Genomic DNA, 17,157 nt, shown 5'->3' on the forward strand with positions numbered 1-17,157 from the left:
TTAAACCTTGGAAACAAAAAGTAATATCCATCCATCCCCACAACGAATAAACAAAAACAATTTATTATACACAGGTTTCGTAAAATCCAAAAAAAAAAAAAAAAAAAAAAAGAAAATAAAAGCAAAGTATGTATGTTAGGAGTATTATGGTTGATACTGATATTTTGAAGTATATCATTATGGTGTTAACCATTAAGATGTTTTAGATGTCTAGAAAAAGAAATTGGTTAGATAATAAGGGGTAGTACCGGGTCAGCCCCCTTTTCTGACTGCTTCCTAATCGAATAGCTTAAACATCACACACTAAGCTTAATTCCTAGACCAAAAGTGTTAAATAGTCAAAGTTGACTTTTTTTTCCAAAGCTTAATTCTTCCTTTAATATGTGATGTTTAAAAGTTTTTTATACATCAAAAAAAAACTATCATTTACTTTATGTTAATCAGATTTTTCCTTTCACATTGATTTCCATATACAAATATCAAATACCATTGCATATGTTTAAACTTGTTGAAACCCATCTTTGTTACGTAAGCTTCATTATTTTTCTCTTGGTTCCGCTCATGCATGTAACACTTCATATTGTCACCCAATTTAACCATCTTGATTCCTCCTTGAAACTGAATATCCATGCATGCATATTGAATGATTTGTTTCGTTTTATTTGTTATTGCAAGCTTTAAGTTCAAATAGATTATGAGAACCTAACAAACATATATTAAACTTGGTCTTAATTGATTTTTTAAAATGGCGTACAAAAATGAAACGCCGTGGACGTCTTCACAAGTGATTCGGTAAGCGTATAAAGAAACACTGTGAGACAAACGATTAAATCAGCCCAATTTTCAGTGAATACACCACCATTTGTATTTCAAGAAAATGGGAGTAGGAATCACCGGCTTCGAAAAAAGGATTATCTTCCAAAATGAACAAAAGTTTTCCTTTCGTTAAACCCCATCAAAATCCAGATTTATTGCAAAACGCAAATAAATTATTACAAGACACAGCCAATGGATTTATGCCTGTTTCGCGCTCCGGCAGCTGTGCGAGCATAGGTGAGAGGAAGTTCATGGAAGACGAGCATATCTGTGTTGATAATCTTTCCGGCCACAATCTTCGGCAACCAGCGCCGGCGGCCGCTGCGTTTTATGGCATATTTGACGGTCACAACGGCGGCGAGGCATCGAAATATGTGAAGGAAACGATCCTTGATAACCCAAGTTTCCCAAATGACATTGAAGCAGCCATCACCAATGCTTTTGTGGCAGCCGAGGATGGGATTCACTCGGCCGGGATATTAAAAGCCGGCACAACGGCTTTGACGGTCTTGGTGTGGGGAAGAACTCTCTTCATTGCTAACGCAGATGATTTGGAGTTTCTAACATTTTTCTTTTGTTGGTTTATGTTATCATCTTGTATCTTTACTATTACTTTTTTGTGAATTGTTGTCTTATTTTTTTTAATGTGTTTATGTAGGTGATTGTCGTGCAGTTTTAAGTAGGTCAGGAAAACATATTACAATGACTCCAGATCACAAGCCTATAAATAAAAATGAGAGAGTAAGGATTGAGTCTCTAGGTGGAGTAATTTCTAGTGATAGTTATATAAATAGTATAAATGGTGAACTTGCACTTTCAGGGGGTCTAGGAGATTGGGAGCTTAAGTTGGAAAGTGTAGCTTTGAACCTTGTGAGCCCAATATCTGTAGATCCAGAGTTGATTATGTATGAACTTACTCAAGAAGATGAGTTTCTGATTATTGCAAGCGATGGTGTATGGGATGTTTTGAAGAGTGATTTTGCACAAGTTGTAAGGAAACAATTACCATTATGTAATGACCCAATCAAATGTTCTAAAGAGCTTGTGAGACATGCACTGAAGGAACATTCAACTAATAATATCACAGCGATTGTTATATGCTTTTCAAATGATCCCCCACCTAGAATGCAAACAACTTCCAATTTACAATTATTTAATAAAACAATATACCATGCTCCAACTAATACACAAGCTAAGGATCATTTTAATCCTCCTAAGATTGCAATCCCTCAAGACTCTTTCATACATTCTAATGGAAATGTATTTTATGATGAAATCCTACCATCTACTCACCAAAAAGAAAACCTATCCCTTATTACATCTGATAGTAAAATAACCATGTCCCATAAAGATATGTCAAAAGCTAAAGGCTATTGTAGTCCTCCTAACTTTTTAATCCCTCGATGTCCTTCCATGCATTCTAATAGAAAAGAAGTTCACAACAAAAGCCTGTCATCTACTCATCCAATAGAAAAAGTATCCCTTATTACATCTAATAATAAAATAACCACATTGCAAGACCCTTCTTTACTCTCTCCTATTGAAAATACCCTTCTTATTAAAGTTACAGAAAATACATCTAATATTGATATGGTACCAAACAGACATAATAGTAATATTTGGTCAAGAACACCTCCTTTGGAAATGATTCCTCAAACACCTCTTAAAGAGATAGTAAATCCTATAAAGATATCAACAATCCCTCAAGATCAAAGTCTACATTGGTCAGTTTCTATGACATCATGTTCACATACAGTCGATGTCACACCTCCCATCAAGTCACCTATGTGCAATTGATTGGCATCATCGCCTCATGATAGCACAACAAAGAATTTTAAAAGAAATGATTCTCCTAAAGGTCGAGGTATATTATCAAATGTCGTAAAATTCTCAAACATGTACAAAAGGAAGCTACACCTTGTATAATCTAGATGTGTCTAGTTGGTGTAATAGAATTCACAATTAATAAAATAAAATAAAATTAATAACTTAAATTTAAAGTTATTTTATATTCTATGTCTTGTTTTTCATAATCATAATGACTCGCAATAATTTAATTTGTAACTTCAAACTAATTTTTTCTAAAATTGTATGTGTTTCAATTAAATTATATTAAAAAATACATATTGATTGTTATAAGTCACTCATAAGAATCATATTATTGTCAAATGGTTTTGCTTAAATGGAAAGAGAATAAAATTCTCTAGTTTGAGCTTCGTATTTGCATATCATAAGTTACATCATAACTTGGAATTCCAAATGGTGGCCCTCTTGAACTTCCATTATGGCTTCTATGTTGATTTGTTATAGTGGAGGAGGTTCTATGTATGACCATTACAATTGTGGTGCAAGCCTAAATAATCCCTCCTCACTGATTACTTTATTATTGACCATATAACCCCTTAAATTATCACATTCCATTTATTATTTAACATATCATAAGAAAAACAAATATATTTTTCTTTAAATGTGGTTGTAAATCTATAGTTCACATATCAAAATCAAAGAAGTAGATAAGTATAAAATAATAATTTTGTACCATAATGGTATATGAATAGAAAATTAAGTCGTTCACTTTGAGTATTGTATTTGCCTATTTCTTAAGAAGGAAGGGAGTATAATTAGACAATCAAATGAATTGTGTTGCACATAGTCATGATGTAATTATGTTTTTCAACTTCATTGATGATCTTTTAAAATATTTAGAGTTTTCTTGTAAGCTTCAAAAAAATATGGTGTATCTTTTTCTAAGAAAAATTGTTAATATAGCATCAATTAATTTGTTGATTAACATTCAAATTGAGCTAAAATAAATATTTCATTACATATATTGAGGGAAAATAATTTTTTCATTCCCAAGTGGACTGGGAGACTAACTAATATAGCAATCTTTAGGATGTTTGATTTGTCTTGAACTCTTATAAAATATCTATTATCAATATATCAATTCATGGAAGTAAATGGTTTTAAAATAATTATGTACTCATAAATCAATTGGTGTAATTAAAAAGTAAATGTTTAGAATTAGTCGCAATGCAACTTTTTACAATTTAGGATTCCACAATTTTTTATACATAGATGCTTCTAATATAGAATGATTTTTAATTTTGAAACATTATATTCTAATCAAGAAATATGAAATAGTTAGAGTTAAAAGAGGAAAAGAATGTTCCCTTACAATAATTGAATAAGAATTATCCTCATTAAAGAGAAGATGTATGCAATCAATAATGTCAACTAGATTTAAAATAGGGGTTTCTACCAAAAAAAGATGTCTATTATAAATTGATCACATAAAACTATATCGAAAAGAAAAGAATAAACTAGTTGAAGAGAATCTTAAGTAGCATTTGAAGAAGCCAAGATCTCTATCAAACTAGAAGGTGGAGGTGACTAGATATCTTCTAATATCAGACACATAAGAAGAGGAGACTCTAGAGTAGATATCTTTGTAAGACTCTTCCAATAATAAAGTTCCTCTTTAGTGTGATCTCCATACATAGGATAATCGTCTTTATTATCTAGAAATGGGAACTCAAAGGGATCTCCTTATGTTTCCCATATAGTGTCACAAAGATTTTGAGGGCCCTCAATGTGTGAGAAATCTCATGATGTGAGATCTCCAACACTTAAGCAATTAATCGTAAGACATGATCATTTCTACTTTCCCAAGTAGATTTCTACCAATATGTACTTGGATAAGGAATAAACCCATACAAATGTGGCAATAGATGAATCTATCATCAGTGCTTTAGGATTTGATCATGCCAAGACTTATAGTTTTCGTCTTACAAAGTGATGATAGATACATGATATTTTATTAAATATTATGATTTTAATAAAATATTCAAAAACACATAATCTAAAAAATAAAATAAATCTAATATAGATCTAAACTATAGGAATCAAAGATATACATACTACTAATCATGATAAGGAAAAACTAGTTGAATTAATAGCCTTAGTTTAGCCAGAAAGTATAGGAGGAAACTAATTAGCAAGTGGTGATGAACTAATAGTTAAAATTAATAATGAAGTTAGGGTTGAATCACCAATACTAATAAGGTAAATGGACATGAAAAAATTAGATTTAGAGATAAAATAAAAATTAAGTTTTGGGGAAAAAACTTGATGTAGGAGCTTCTTGGATCAATGAGCAATCTTGCATCAAGCAAAAATATTGGTTTATTTTGTGTTCCCATTTTCTCTTTGCAAAGTAGTCATTTCTTCTTATGGTTTCAAGTTATGCACAACTATTATCCTATTGAGGACCTATTTTAAATTTTTACCCTAATAATGTACAAGTTAATATGCCATGTGCTTTGATTTTTGTGTTGATTCTTTGGCCTCTATTTCCTATGATTTCACCTAGCATTGCATGTAATTTATCTTAGTGTAGTTTTGTGGGCCAACTCCTTACTCATGTGAAGACCTATCCTTAATAACATGTGAACAATTGATGACCATTACTTGGGTTATGGTTTACTCCTCCAAGATAGGACCTAATTATAATTAATGTTTGATAGGTCGACTTGTGGCTTTGCTAGTTATATAAGACTTTGGATTAGATGTAGGAAAACAAGTTCTAAGGAGGAGGAAATAGGATCAGTAGAGAAAGTCTCAATATTGTGAGCTTAAGCTCAGATGGGTTTATAATTCATTGTATTGGTCGTAACTCAAAAGGCCTCATAATTAGGCATGTTGGATATTAATAGTATACTTTATCATGTGATCTATATCATCAATCAGTAAACCTATTCATGGATTAAGTTGTTTCTTTCTACTAAACATGTGTTTTCTTCTATGTGTGCTATTGGCAAGTTATTGGGAGATTGGATCTTGTGTTTTCCCCTACTAGCCTTGCATCAAGGGGTATCAAAGAAAGGATTATTTCCTTGTATGGATTGGGACCATAGAGAACCTTAATTGGATTGGTTGTAAGGTGGTAGATCTAGAATCTAACCTATAACTTGTAGAAGGTTACAATCTTGTAGGAACTATTGTCAACATAGTTTGAGGTAGAGGAAATTCAAATAATTCCATTATGGATATGTCAAGGTACATTTTAGCAAGACTTGAAGATATTGAGACATCCCAAAGAAGAGGTTTTTATCTTGAGGATGTTAGTGATGATGAAGAAGTGACCCCTAATCTGAATCTTGATTGTGAAGTGGAACAAGATGAGGAGAGGCTTTTAAGATTTTTTTCAAGGGAAAACTGTAGACTTGTTGAATTTTCTTGATATGATGGAAGACTTGAGACTAATGTAGTGTTGAATTGGATCTCTCAGATGGACAATTTTTTTGAGTATGAAAGTACCCATGATAATCAAAAGGTAAAGATAGTAGTCACTAAGTTGAAGGGTCATGCTTCACTTTGGTGGAATCATTTGCAGACAAAAAGGTAGAAAAGAGGAAAAGAAAAAATCAAGACTTGGGAAAAGATGATTGGCACAATAAAGAAGAAGTTCCCTCCTACAGATTACCAGGTTAATTTGTTGAGAAGAATGCAAAATTTAAGAGAAAAGGATATGATTGTGAAAGACTATAATGCGAGATTCTACAAATTAGATATCAGATCTAGACATGTCAATGATGAAGTTGAGAAAGTAGATAGATACCTAAATGGTTTGAGGACATCAATTCAATATGAGATTAGTTGTGTTAATCTTGATTGTGTGGAAGAAAATTATCAATGTATCTTGACAGATGAGGAAAATTTGGCAAAGAAACATGATCAAAGACAAAGAGGAAGAGGTGATATGTTTCAAAGAGCTAGAGGAAAAACCTATGCAGAAAGTAGCATATATATTATAGTACAATGCAAGATAAAGGTAAGGCAGGGTGGAAAGAGGAACCTTCTAGTAAAAGAGGTGATTATTCTAGAGGTAGCTATCTTGGTTACTATAGGAATAATAGTGATAAGAGAGAAGAAAGATCTTGGTTTAAAGGAACTTGTTTTAAGTATGGAGAGAAAGGACATAGAGCCTTTCAATGTACCAATTATGGAAAAAATATTGGAGGTAGCATCATAAACACTTTGGTTTATGAAGAAGTTTATGAATCACCTAATTAACCTGAGTATGGTGAGAATTCAATGTTGAGAAGAAACCTATGGAATAAAGAAATTAGTGAAGCACATTTTTTAAGAAAGAGTTTATTCCAGACTAGATGTAAGGTTTCTTTAAAATGTTTCAAAGTAATCGTTGACAATGGAAGTTATTAAAATTTTGGCATCAAAAGAACTAGTTAACAAATTCTAGTTGCAGAGATTGAGACATCCTAAGCCTTATCATGTCATCTGGATCCAAAAGGAGCATAAGTTACTAGTACTTGAATAATGCCTTGTTAAATTCAAGATTGGAAATAATTATGATGAATTTTTGTATGATATTATGCCTATGGGTTGTCAAATTTTGTTGGGCAGACCTTGGTAGTATGATAGACAAGCTTTTCATGATGGTAGATTGAATCAATATACTATTTGGGTTGATCAAAAGATAAATGTATTGTTGCCTTTGTTAGAGAAGCCTGATGAGAATCATTGTACCATAGTAAGAGTGTGTTTGGTTGAAGGAAATCATTTTTTTAAGGATGTGAAGGAGTAGACTATTTATTTTTCCTTGATTCTTAGAAATACTGAGAAAAAAGAAAAACTTGAGCATGCACCTAAGATTGAATCTTTGTTGTGCTAGCTATATTTAAAGATATATTTTTTATAATATACCTAATTGTTTGCCTTTTGTGAGAAGTATTAGTCATTGTCTGGATTTAAAAACTTGGAGCTAGTTTACCTAATAAAGCACCACATAGGCTAATCCCTATTGAGAATAAAGAATTGAATAGGCAAGTACAAGAATCTCTTGATAAGGGTTTGATATGATAAAGTTTGAGTCTTTGTGCTACACCTACTATATTGACACGTAAAAAGAATGGAGAATGGAGAATTTTCACTGACTCTAAAGATATAAATAAGAAAATGGTGAAGTGTAGATTTTCATTTCCTAGGATGGATAACATAATGGATTGTTTGAGTAGAGCAAAATATTTCCCCAAGATTGTGTTGAGAAGAGATTGTTTTGAAGTGTAGAACCTGTAATGGAACAATCATTATTTTGTCAATGATGTCAAACTTGCTACCTACTAGTGAGACAATTACTTTCTAGTCTAAATGTTATCATGTGGTTGATTGATGAAGAGGATTTGGAAAGTGGAGATAACAATAGAACCTAGAGAAAGATTGAGTAATTTGGTGTATAAAAGAAGCACTAAGACCAAGTAAGACATTGATACTATAGTGTATTTTTTATCTACTTAAAAGTTTGAAATGAAAGATTACTCAAGAAAAAATTGGAAGAAGATCAAGTAAGAAAAGTTTATACCAACCCTTGTCAAGCAGTCAATGCAAGTCAAGTAGAAAATAGTAGAAGCCGAGTGAAAATCAAGAGGTCTTGAGTGAAGATGACAAATAGTGCAAGCTGAGTGAATGTTAGTATATGTTGAGAAAAGTTTAGTTGGTGTTGAGCATCAGTAAACTTTAGTGTTTTCCGAGTGAACTAGTGTTGGCTAAGTGAGAGCAGTATAGATGTCGAGTGACATCAAACAGTGTTAAATCAAAGATTTGAGGAATCTAAGCTGACTAATTTGATTTCTTGAATTATGTGAAGCATGTGGAAGATGACTATGATGAGTTGGTGGCACAAAATTTAAGGTAAACCATTTTGAGGTGAATTCATGGAAGATTGTAGAGGAAGTTTCTAGAGAAATTGAAATGGAAAAGTGGGTAGATTCATTGAATCCTACCTAACCCTAAAATTGATGATTGTGGTCAAGTGGCAAAAGATTCAAATTCACTATTTATAGAGATATTTGGCTAGAAGAAAAGGTTGTCATGTGCAAGAACCTAATGAAGACAACGAATCTAGGGTATTGCTTTATCTAGTGGCTGAACAAAAGAGATTGCAGTTGGAATACAAAGCAGAAGGCTTAAGGGGATGAATGCTTGAAGGGTGAACAAGCTATCAGAGTTGAAGAGTATGAATGCTAAGCAGAATGGAGGACTGAAATAGAGATATGTAATCTGCAAGTGAGTTGTAAGTTTTTATCAGACCAAGTGCTATTGTTACTTCTTAACAATTGTACCAGTGTCAATAAAATGCTTTGGATTAAGGTTGACCTAACAGTCATTTGTAAATCCTTTAATCGGGTGACATTCTAATGGAATGTTCTGAAGTCCTCTAACAAGGCTCACTCTTAACATGGTGATTGGAATCCTTTAACCAAGTCACATTTAACAGTGTGTATTGTAATCTTTAAAAGGGTTGGCCTTTCACAGGGCATCACTTCAAAAGAGTGAAATTGAGTAGCATGTTACTAGTGGTTTTTCCTAGATTGGGTTTTCACATAAAATTCTTGTGTCAAATTATGTGAATGTGCTTATGGTATTTCATGTTTACATTTTTGCAAAGTTATTTTGACCTAGGAAAGTAACCTACTAAGTTAAGGTGTTGTATAATCTAATGGATGCATGGATGTTATGGTTTTATGGATATGGATCTATTAAGCACTGAAATGTTTTATTTGTACATTTGAACCTTGGATAACTGATTGATCCCCCCTCCCCACCCCCTCTTAGTTATTCTAAGGAATTCCAACAACTGGTATCAAAGTATTAGTGCTTGTGAGGGAATAGTTTTAAGGTACTAAAAGCTAAAGATCAAGATGTATAGAAAGGAGGTGCTCAAATTGAACAAGAAAAATTTTCCTACATGGAAAAGTTTGATGTAGCTACATCTAGGAGGTCTTGGAGACTCTGCTTAGCCTACCATCACGGCTAAGCATGCTAATCCTATTGGAGCCCTAACTATTAATGATCTTTAAAAAAAGCACAATCAAGCTATGTTAGAGCTTGTCACTACCCTAAGTTACTCAGAGTTTGATGACATCAAAGATTGCACGACACTGCAAAGAAGATGTGGGATGCTATTGAGACAATCTATAAAGGAGATAAGAATGTTTTGAGAGCCAAAGATGATATTCTAAGGGGAATTTTTGATGACATGAAAATTCAAGAAGGTGAGATCATTGTCCAATATTGCACAAGAATAAAAGATGTAGTGAATGCTATCAGAGGAGCTAATGGTATTATTGAAGATGAGACTATAATTAGCAAAGCACTAAGAACACTAATGCCTATCTATGCTATTAGAGTCTCTAGCATACAAGAACTAAGGTGTGTTCTTGGTAGTAATCTGACCCTTAAAGGACTAATTGGTAGACTCACTACCTTTGAACTCTCTATTTTTTATCAATTCAAAATTGAAAATGTTGAATCTACTTTCAAAGCTAAATTATCATTAAAGGAATCCAAAGAGAAAAAGTAAAAACTCAAACATGTTTCTAGTGACAGTGATACAATTGAGGAGCATGTAGAAGAGCTTGAAGGATTACTGGAAAGGAGATTTCATAGAGGTAAAGGAAAATACAATGGTAAGCTACCTATCATGTGCTTTAATTGTAATGAGGTTGGTCATATTGTTGCTAGATGTCCAGAGAAGAAGAACAATAGGAGTGGAGACAAATTCCAAAGTAAAAGAGATGATAACATTAAAGATGAAGCTAATGACCATGATGATGAAGTTGTGTATGTTTCTATGAAGGATGATTCTGATGAGGATGAGGCAACTACACTGGTGTCTTATGTGAAAAAGAGTGATAGATGGATCATTGATAGTGGGTGTTCACATCACATTACTGGAAATAAAAGTACGTTAATTGTACTCTTGATTATTACAATGGTAATAGCGTAAGATTTGGTAATGATGCACCCTATCTAGTCAAAGGTAAAGGATCAATCAAACTAAAAGAAAAGATCATGTGTGACAATGCTTATTATGTAGAAGGACTTAACTATAACTTGTTGAGTGTGTCATAGCTAATTAGTTTAGGTTGCAAAATTGAATTTGAGAACAAAAAACAAAAGATCTATGACACTAATGGGAAACTAATTGGAAATGGAGATCAGAGTAGAGGTAATTTATTTTATCTTGACTTGAATGATGCTACTTGTATTGTTGTAGAATTTGATGATGTGTAGCTATGGAACAAGAGGTTATGTCATGTTAACTTTGATAACTTAGTCAATATCAGTAACATGAGAAGAGTCAGAGGTTTTCCTAAAGTAAAGAAACCTAACAATATGATTTGCAAACAATGTCAGCTAGGCAAGATGACAAAATCTAGTTTCAAAAGTAAGATTCGCTCCTCTAAAGAAATTCTTGAATTAGTTCATTCTAATTTGTGTGAACCAATTGATGTGCAAAGCTACAAAGGTGACAAGTATATTATCCTATTTATTGATGATTATTCTAGGATGATGATTGTTATGTTTCTAAAACAAAAATGTGATGTTTTCCAAATGTTTAAGTGGTACTTAGCAAGAGTTGAAAAGGAGACATGTTAAATCCTAAAATGTCTAAGATCTGACAAAGGTGGAGAATTTACATCAAATGAGCTTGAGATATTTTGAAATGATAGAGGAATCAAGAAATAGACTTCTGCACCTAGGACCCCTCCACAAAATGGAATTTTTGAAAGGAGAAACAAATATGTAATGGACTGTGCTAGAACACTCATGATGGAGAAGAATGTTGATCTAAAATACTGGAGAGAAGCTATAAGTATAGTTGTCTATACCCTAAAGTGAGTACAAGTAAAGAAAGGTACTCAATCAACACCTTTTGAATCATGGTATGGATACTCACCCAATCTAAAATATTTTAAGGTATTTGGAAGTAAGTGTGACATTCTTAAAGACGGCGGGAATGGAAAATTTGATACTAAAAGTGAAGGTATATTCCTAAGCTATTCCACAAGAAGTAAAGCTTAAAAGTGTTTGAATACCAATACTAAAAAAGTTGTGGAAAGTGCAAATGTGAAGTTTGATGAATATACAAAAGTACATGAAGCTTGTTACCATATATTTTTGTTGATTTACAAAGTTATCACCCAAGTTTCATTTTGCAATTTGAAGTTGAAGTTGAAGCCTAAATCCACTTCAAGTTCAAGTTCAACTTCATCCTTTCCTTTTCATTTTGGCAAGGTGTCCTTCCCATCGACCCAAGTGCACTTTTGGAAGTTGAAGTTGAAGCTGAAGTTGATTTAAACTTCACCTTCAACTTTGACTTTGTGATTTTTCTAACGTGTGCTTGTTTCCTTATAGAAAGTGGATAGCGAGATTAAAAATTCATTTTTATGAGCCAAAGGAATGGGTCCCACCCTATGGTGATGTTGAAGATGCAAAAGGCAATAATTGTGGCAATTATGAGAAATTGTGCTAAGTATGGTTACTTGATGGAAAAAGGTGGTGCACAATTTTTTGTGATATCATGAAAGGATCAGCTGCATGTGAATGTGATGGATATTAACTACAAATAAGTCCTACAAATCTTGTCAAAGTATAGATGGCACGTTTGTAATTAACCCTTTCTGCCCTCACAAATCTATCCTCTGATATCCTCTATAATAACCTTCTGTCATGCATAATTGCTCATTTCATCATCATGAGATCTCGACACTAACTGGTAAGCAAGGAAAGTGGATGTCTAGACTCTACCAAAAACTGTAAGTGCATTATCTCTCACTCAATCATTTTTGTGCTTGGTTTTCCCTTTGAAGTATTTTGGTTTAATTCTATAAATTTGTATCTTTCAAGTTGAACCATGACACCTTTTCGCCCCAAAATGCCTAAGCTTGAAAAACCTTTCGTATTGAGTTCCCTTCCCAAAATTTGGGATACTTTCATGGTCAATAAAAACCTAGGGGATATAATTGAGCGGGTGAGGGATGTTCAGTCTAGTCTCATACATAAAAAATTTGCTAGTAGTGGTTTGTTGGAAGCTGTTGCCTTCCCACCAGCTATTGAATGCCCAGAACTAGTTGTGGAGTGTGCAAATCACTAAGACCCCAACACCAGATGCATAAAGAAAGCTTCAGTGGAGGTGTTAGTAAGAATATGCAGGACAAGTGTTAGTGTAGCCCTGAGAATCCCTCATAAGGAACCCTATGAACCATGGACTTTTGAAGAATTTGAGCATCTATATCATGAAAAAAAGAAGAATTACAACAACATCATAGCTCAAACTTGGCTTTTAAGACCAGCTGAAGGGGGTTCTAGATTGCCTAATCCAATTGAGCATTTCATTAAAGAAATAGCAGACATTGTGTTACTTTTGAACAGGGTCAAAGACAATGATCATGCATTTCATTAGGAAATTTGGATGTATCTTTTCATTCTAAAGATCATTGAAGGTGAAAAAATTAGTGACTGGGCAGATTTAATAGCTGAGAATTTGCATAGAGGCCTCATAGCGATGGGTAGTTTCAATCCATTATTTCTATATTCCTTTCTAGTCTATATTTTAGCAAAATCTAAAGAATGGGAGAGACTTCCACATATGCCCTAGATAGAAGAGATGACTATCTACCAATACTACAAAGACCTTCAAGCAACTGGATCTTGCAAGGAGTTCAGGAGGGTTAATGATGTTTTCCTTGGGAGGTTAGTTTTTGAACTCCATCGTCATGAAAATTATAGGTTATTAGAGGAATCCATGTAGGCTATTAAAATTTATGGCTACTTTTATATCCAATTCCCTAAATTTACATATCTCAGGATTGGGGGTTTTCTAGTGAACCACTTAAGTTGCCACGTTCCTATTTAGACAGTATTGTTTTAGTAGAGATATGTAGACATCTCATTTCTATATTTGACTCCTCCAAAAGCATAAAGAAGTAAGTGGCATGCTCATTCCCTATTGAAATTGGTCACTACAGGTGTTCAAATTACAAACAGGCTAAGTTAGCACAACCTACATTGTCATGTTTATGCCTCAAACCCTATAATGCTAGAAAAGAGTTTGATTATGCAAGATTTGCTAAAAATAATTTTTGGCGTGCATCTTCATTAACCCATGTTCCTCATCTGGAAGATTACTAGGCAAATTGTCCTGATGATTTTGAAATCAGAAAGAGATTATGGTCTAGATTGACAGTCAATCAGATCAGTGTGTTTAAGGTAAATCTCATAACTCATGGGATAAAAGAAGATGAAGTTGAGGAGGTGATTGGCCCATTTTATGTTGAAAAAGTTGAATGTATACCCATCCCTAACCTCGACTAGACTAAGAGGGAAGAAGATGACCTAATGTCTCATACTTTTGAAGTGTTGAGGAGAACTGAGAAGTGGTTAAAATCAAAGAATGTTGAATCAACCACTCTTGAAGCCCCAGAAAAATACTCAAAAGCTAAGCACAAGAAAGCACAACACATACCTAAGTTGATCTTTAACCTTGATATTGCTAACTCTATTGCAAGTTTTCCTAAAGTTGAAGCTAAAGTCAAAGTTGAAGTAACCCCAAAGCCACTTCAAGTTCAAGTTCAAGAAGAGGTACCAAAATTTAGAAGGGTAACTCATTCCAGTACTAAAAAGGAAATGTCAAGAAAAGAAAAGGGGAGAGTCATAGTTGACCTAGATCCCACTAAAGCAAAGGCAAGTTTGAAGTAGTCTCTTGTTTCCATCATGGCTGATAATACCTCAGATCCTCAGAAGTCCCCTAATAATATTGGTTCTCAATCTAATACCTTGGCCATAGCAAAATTTTCTCCTCTGACAGGTAAAGAACCTACTACCCCAAAATGGTTGGAAACTTCTATTGAGAAGAAAAGGAGTCTAGTACCAATATCCATGCCTATTGATGATCTAGGTAGAAAATGCCTAGGAAAGCCTTCAAAAACTAAAAGGGCCAAAACTGAGCCTAGGTTAAACTTTGATAAGAACTCGAGACACTGGACAGCTAAAATAGTTGAGCCATTAAAAGACATGCCCCCTAAAAAACTCCCTCCTTAGGACTACCAAATAACAAGGGTCGATCTTGAAAAGGGGAATCATGCAATTGATATGAAGATTTTTGAAGCTTCAAATAAGAAGATAGTAGATAGAGTTTGGAAGGACGCTCAGGATGAGCAAGAAATGAAAGAGGTAATCAAAAACATGGCTCAATATATCAATGCCATCTTGCATCTAGAACCCAAACCACTGAATGAGATGTCAGTGCTGGTGGATGTATCCTCTTCAGCCAATTAGCAATTTCTTGACAATCTACAAAAGTGCAAAGCTGTTGCAAAAACATCCAAAGAGTGGCTGCAATGCATCCTAAAGAAAACTGAAGAACAGGTTAGACTTTTGGACAAGGCCTCAAAGGAAATTTTTGTCATCATTAAGAAGGTGGAGTCTAGCAATGAAAGTTTTGAAAAAGAGAGAAATAACTGGGTTAAGGTGGTGCTTTGGATCGAAGAAATTCAGGGATTTAGTTTACAAAAAATTCAAGCTAAATGCTTTATCACTGGCCTTGATGAGAACACCATGTATGTGATAAAGGATTTCTTCGAATGGAGAAATGAGGCACTAGCCAAAGAAATCAATGAGATCAAAGAAATCCTAGATAGCCCTAGGCTCGTAGATGAGATCATTCAAAGTGATCTGAAATGTTTTGGTAAACATTGTGCAGGAAAAGAGAGTGACTCCATTGCCCCTGTGGAAGAATCGGTAAGAGAAATTCAAAGAAAATTCCATGAGGTTTGAGAAAAAAGGGCACCATGGAGGGAGGATTTCTCCAACATTGCTCATATTGAGGTTTTGTTGATAACCAATCTGAAGCATTTCGAGATGCACGTCAAAAAAATGATAGAGCTAAAGAGAGAAAAGGAAATCTGGAAATAGAGGATGGCATATTTCAGCTTACCTTATCAATCCATTATCTCTATATTCATGACCACATATGAGACACAGAAAGCCATGAGGATTGCGGCCAAAGTAGACAGTTCCTCCTGACATGCCAAATGATCAATGGGTAGCTATTTTTCTTTTTCCTATTTATTTCTTTATGCATTTTAGTTGAGACGGTTGTGTTAACTAAGGACTATTTACTCTGGCAGGGTAATTTTGGATAACTATCCAGCCCTATGCCTATATATATGTAATAATTAATATTTGAAGGGGTTAATCTCTCTGCAAACATAAGCAAAAATACTTTTGTTTTGATACTCTGTGCTTTTGAATTTTGAAATAGAATATTTCAAATTTGCAGTGATTGGAGTAAAGTTCTATAATTTTATTCTACTAAAACTTCTTGGAGAAAATACTATTATTTTCTTTGTGGTAATATGCATTCTTGAGACTGTATGTTATGTTTGGAGTTAAGTTGTGATTGTTGCATTCTTTTGGAATTATCTGTTTTGAATCTTGAAAGTCGTGGGAGGTTAAATTGTTGTTATTTTAAACACTTTTCCTTCATCTTAACATTCAATCATGTGCATGATATTAGTCATTAAAATTAAATGGTTTTTCAACATCAACATTTATCTTGTATTTGTAAGATGATTTTGAACTTTTGGGTATTTTCAGTAAAATACTCCTTGGAAATATTTTCCCTAGATTGAGGAAGAATAATTATCTTTTCATAAAGGTTAGCTGCACCTTAATCAATATTGAATAAACCTTTAAAGTAGATAATTCCTAATCAAGGCATAGGAATTCAATTGGTTAGTTTGCATTTTCCTCCTTTGTTCAAATTTGTCAAAGATTTTGGAAAAAATTGTTAACTAACAAAGCTGAACCTGAAGAGTACAAATATTTTATATACTTTTATGAAGGAATGCCTATTGATGAAGGTGCTATGAACCAAGTTATAAATCAACAAAAACAAGTATTAGTGACTCTCGAGTCACATATAATGGATGTCAAGTTGCATCCAGGAACTAAGTTACATTCAAGACCCAAGTTGCAGACAAAAGCTGAGGTACATTCTAATTCTGAGATAAGTGTACATGAAAGGAATGTCAATCTACCTGATAGAGGAGTACATAGTGATTATAAAGTTGACAAACCCATTAAAGAAAGAAGAGCAGAACCAAGATTTCCAAAGTATGCCAGAAGACATCACCCTATTGAACAAATTATTGGAGATAAAGAAGCTAGACCAATGATAAAGAATATATTGAGAAGTGATACATCTTTTTTGAGTATGCATAAGCCTAAGATAGTGAAAGATGCATTAGATAATGAAGATTGAAGTAAAGCCATGAAAGAAGAGATTGATCAAATTAAGAAGAACAAGACATAGACTCTAGTACATAGACCAAAAAATAAGAATGTGATTGGAACCAAGTGGGTGTACAAAATTAAGTTAGATGAGAATGATGAAGTCACAAGGAATAAGGAAAGATTAGTTTGCAAGGGGTATGCACAAGAAGAAGGAATTGACAACATGAGAAACATTTTCCC

The 17,157-nt window shown here is 33.6% G+C and overlaps 1 protein-coding gene across 1 annotated transcript in view; it reads left to right on the forward strand.

The window, feature by feature from the left end:
* Positions 1–923: 923 nt before the first annotated feature.
* LOC149544453 (putative protein phosphatase 2C 27) overlaps positions 924–17,157 on the forward strand; it is a 67,022-nt gene continuing 50,788 nt past the window's right edge. The window contains exons 1-2 of the mRNA XM_089795974.1: positions 924–1,392; positions 1,475–1,806. Coding sequence (XP_089652100.1) covers positions 924–1,392; positions 1,475–1,806 — 801 coding nt within the window. The remainder of the gene's footprint in view (positions 1,393–1,474; positions 1,807–17,157) is intronic.

The sequence above is a fragment of the Cupressus sempervirens genome, chromosome 8 (genome assembly GCF_028749045.1).
Source record: "Cupressus sempervirens isolate cs-2001-9-10 chromosome 8, ASM2874904v1, whole genome shotgun sequence".
Taxonomy (NCBI): domain Eukaryota; kingdom Viridiplantae; phylum Streptophyta; class Pinopsida; order Cupressales; family Cupressaceae; genus Cupressus; species Cupressus sempervirens.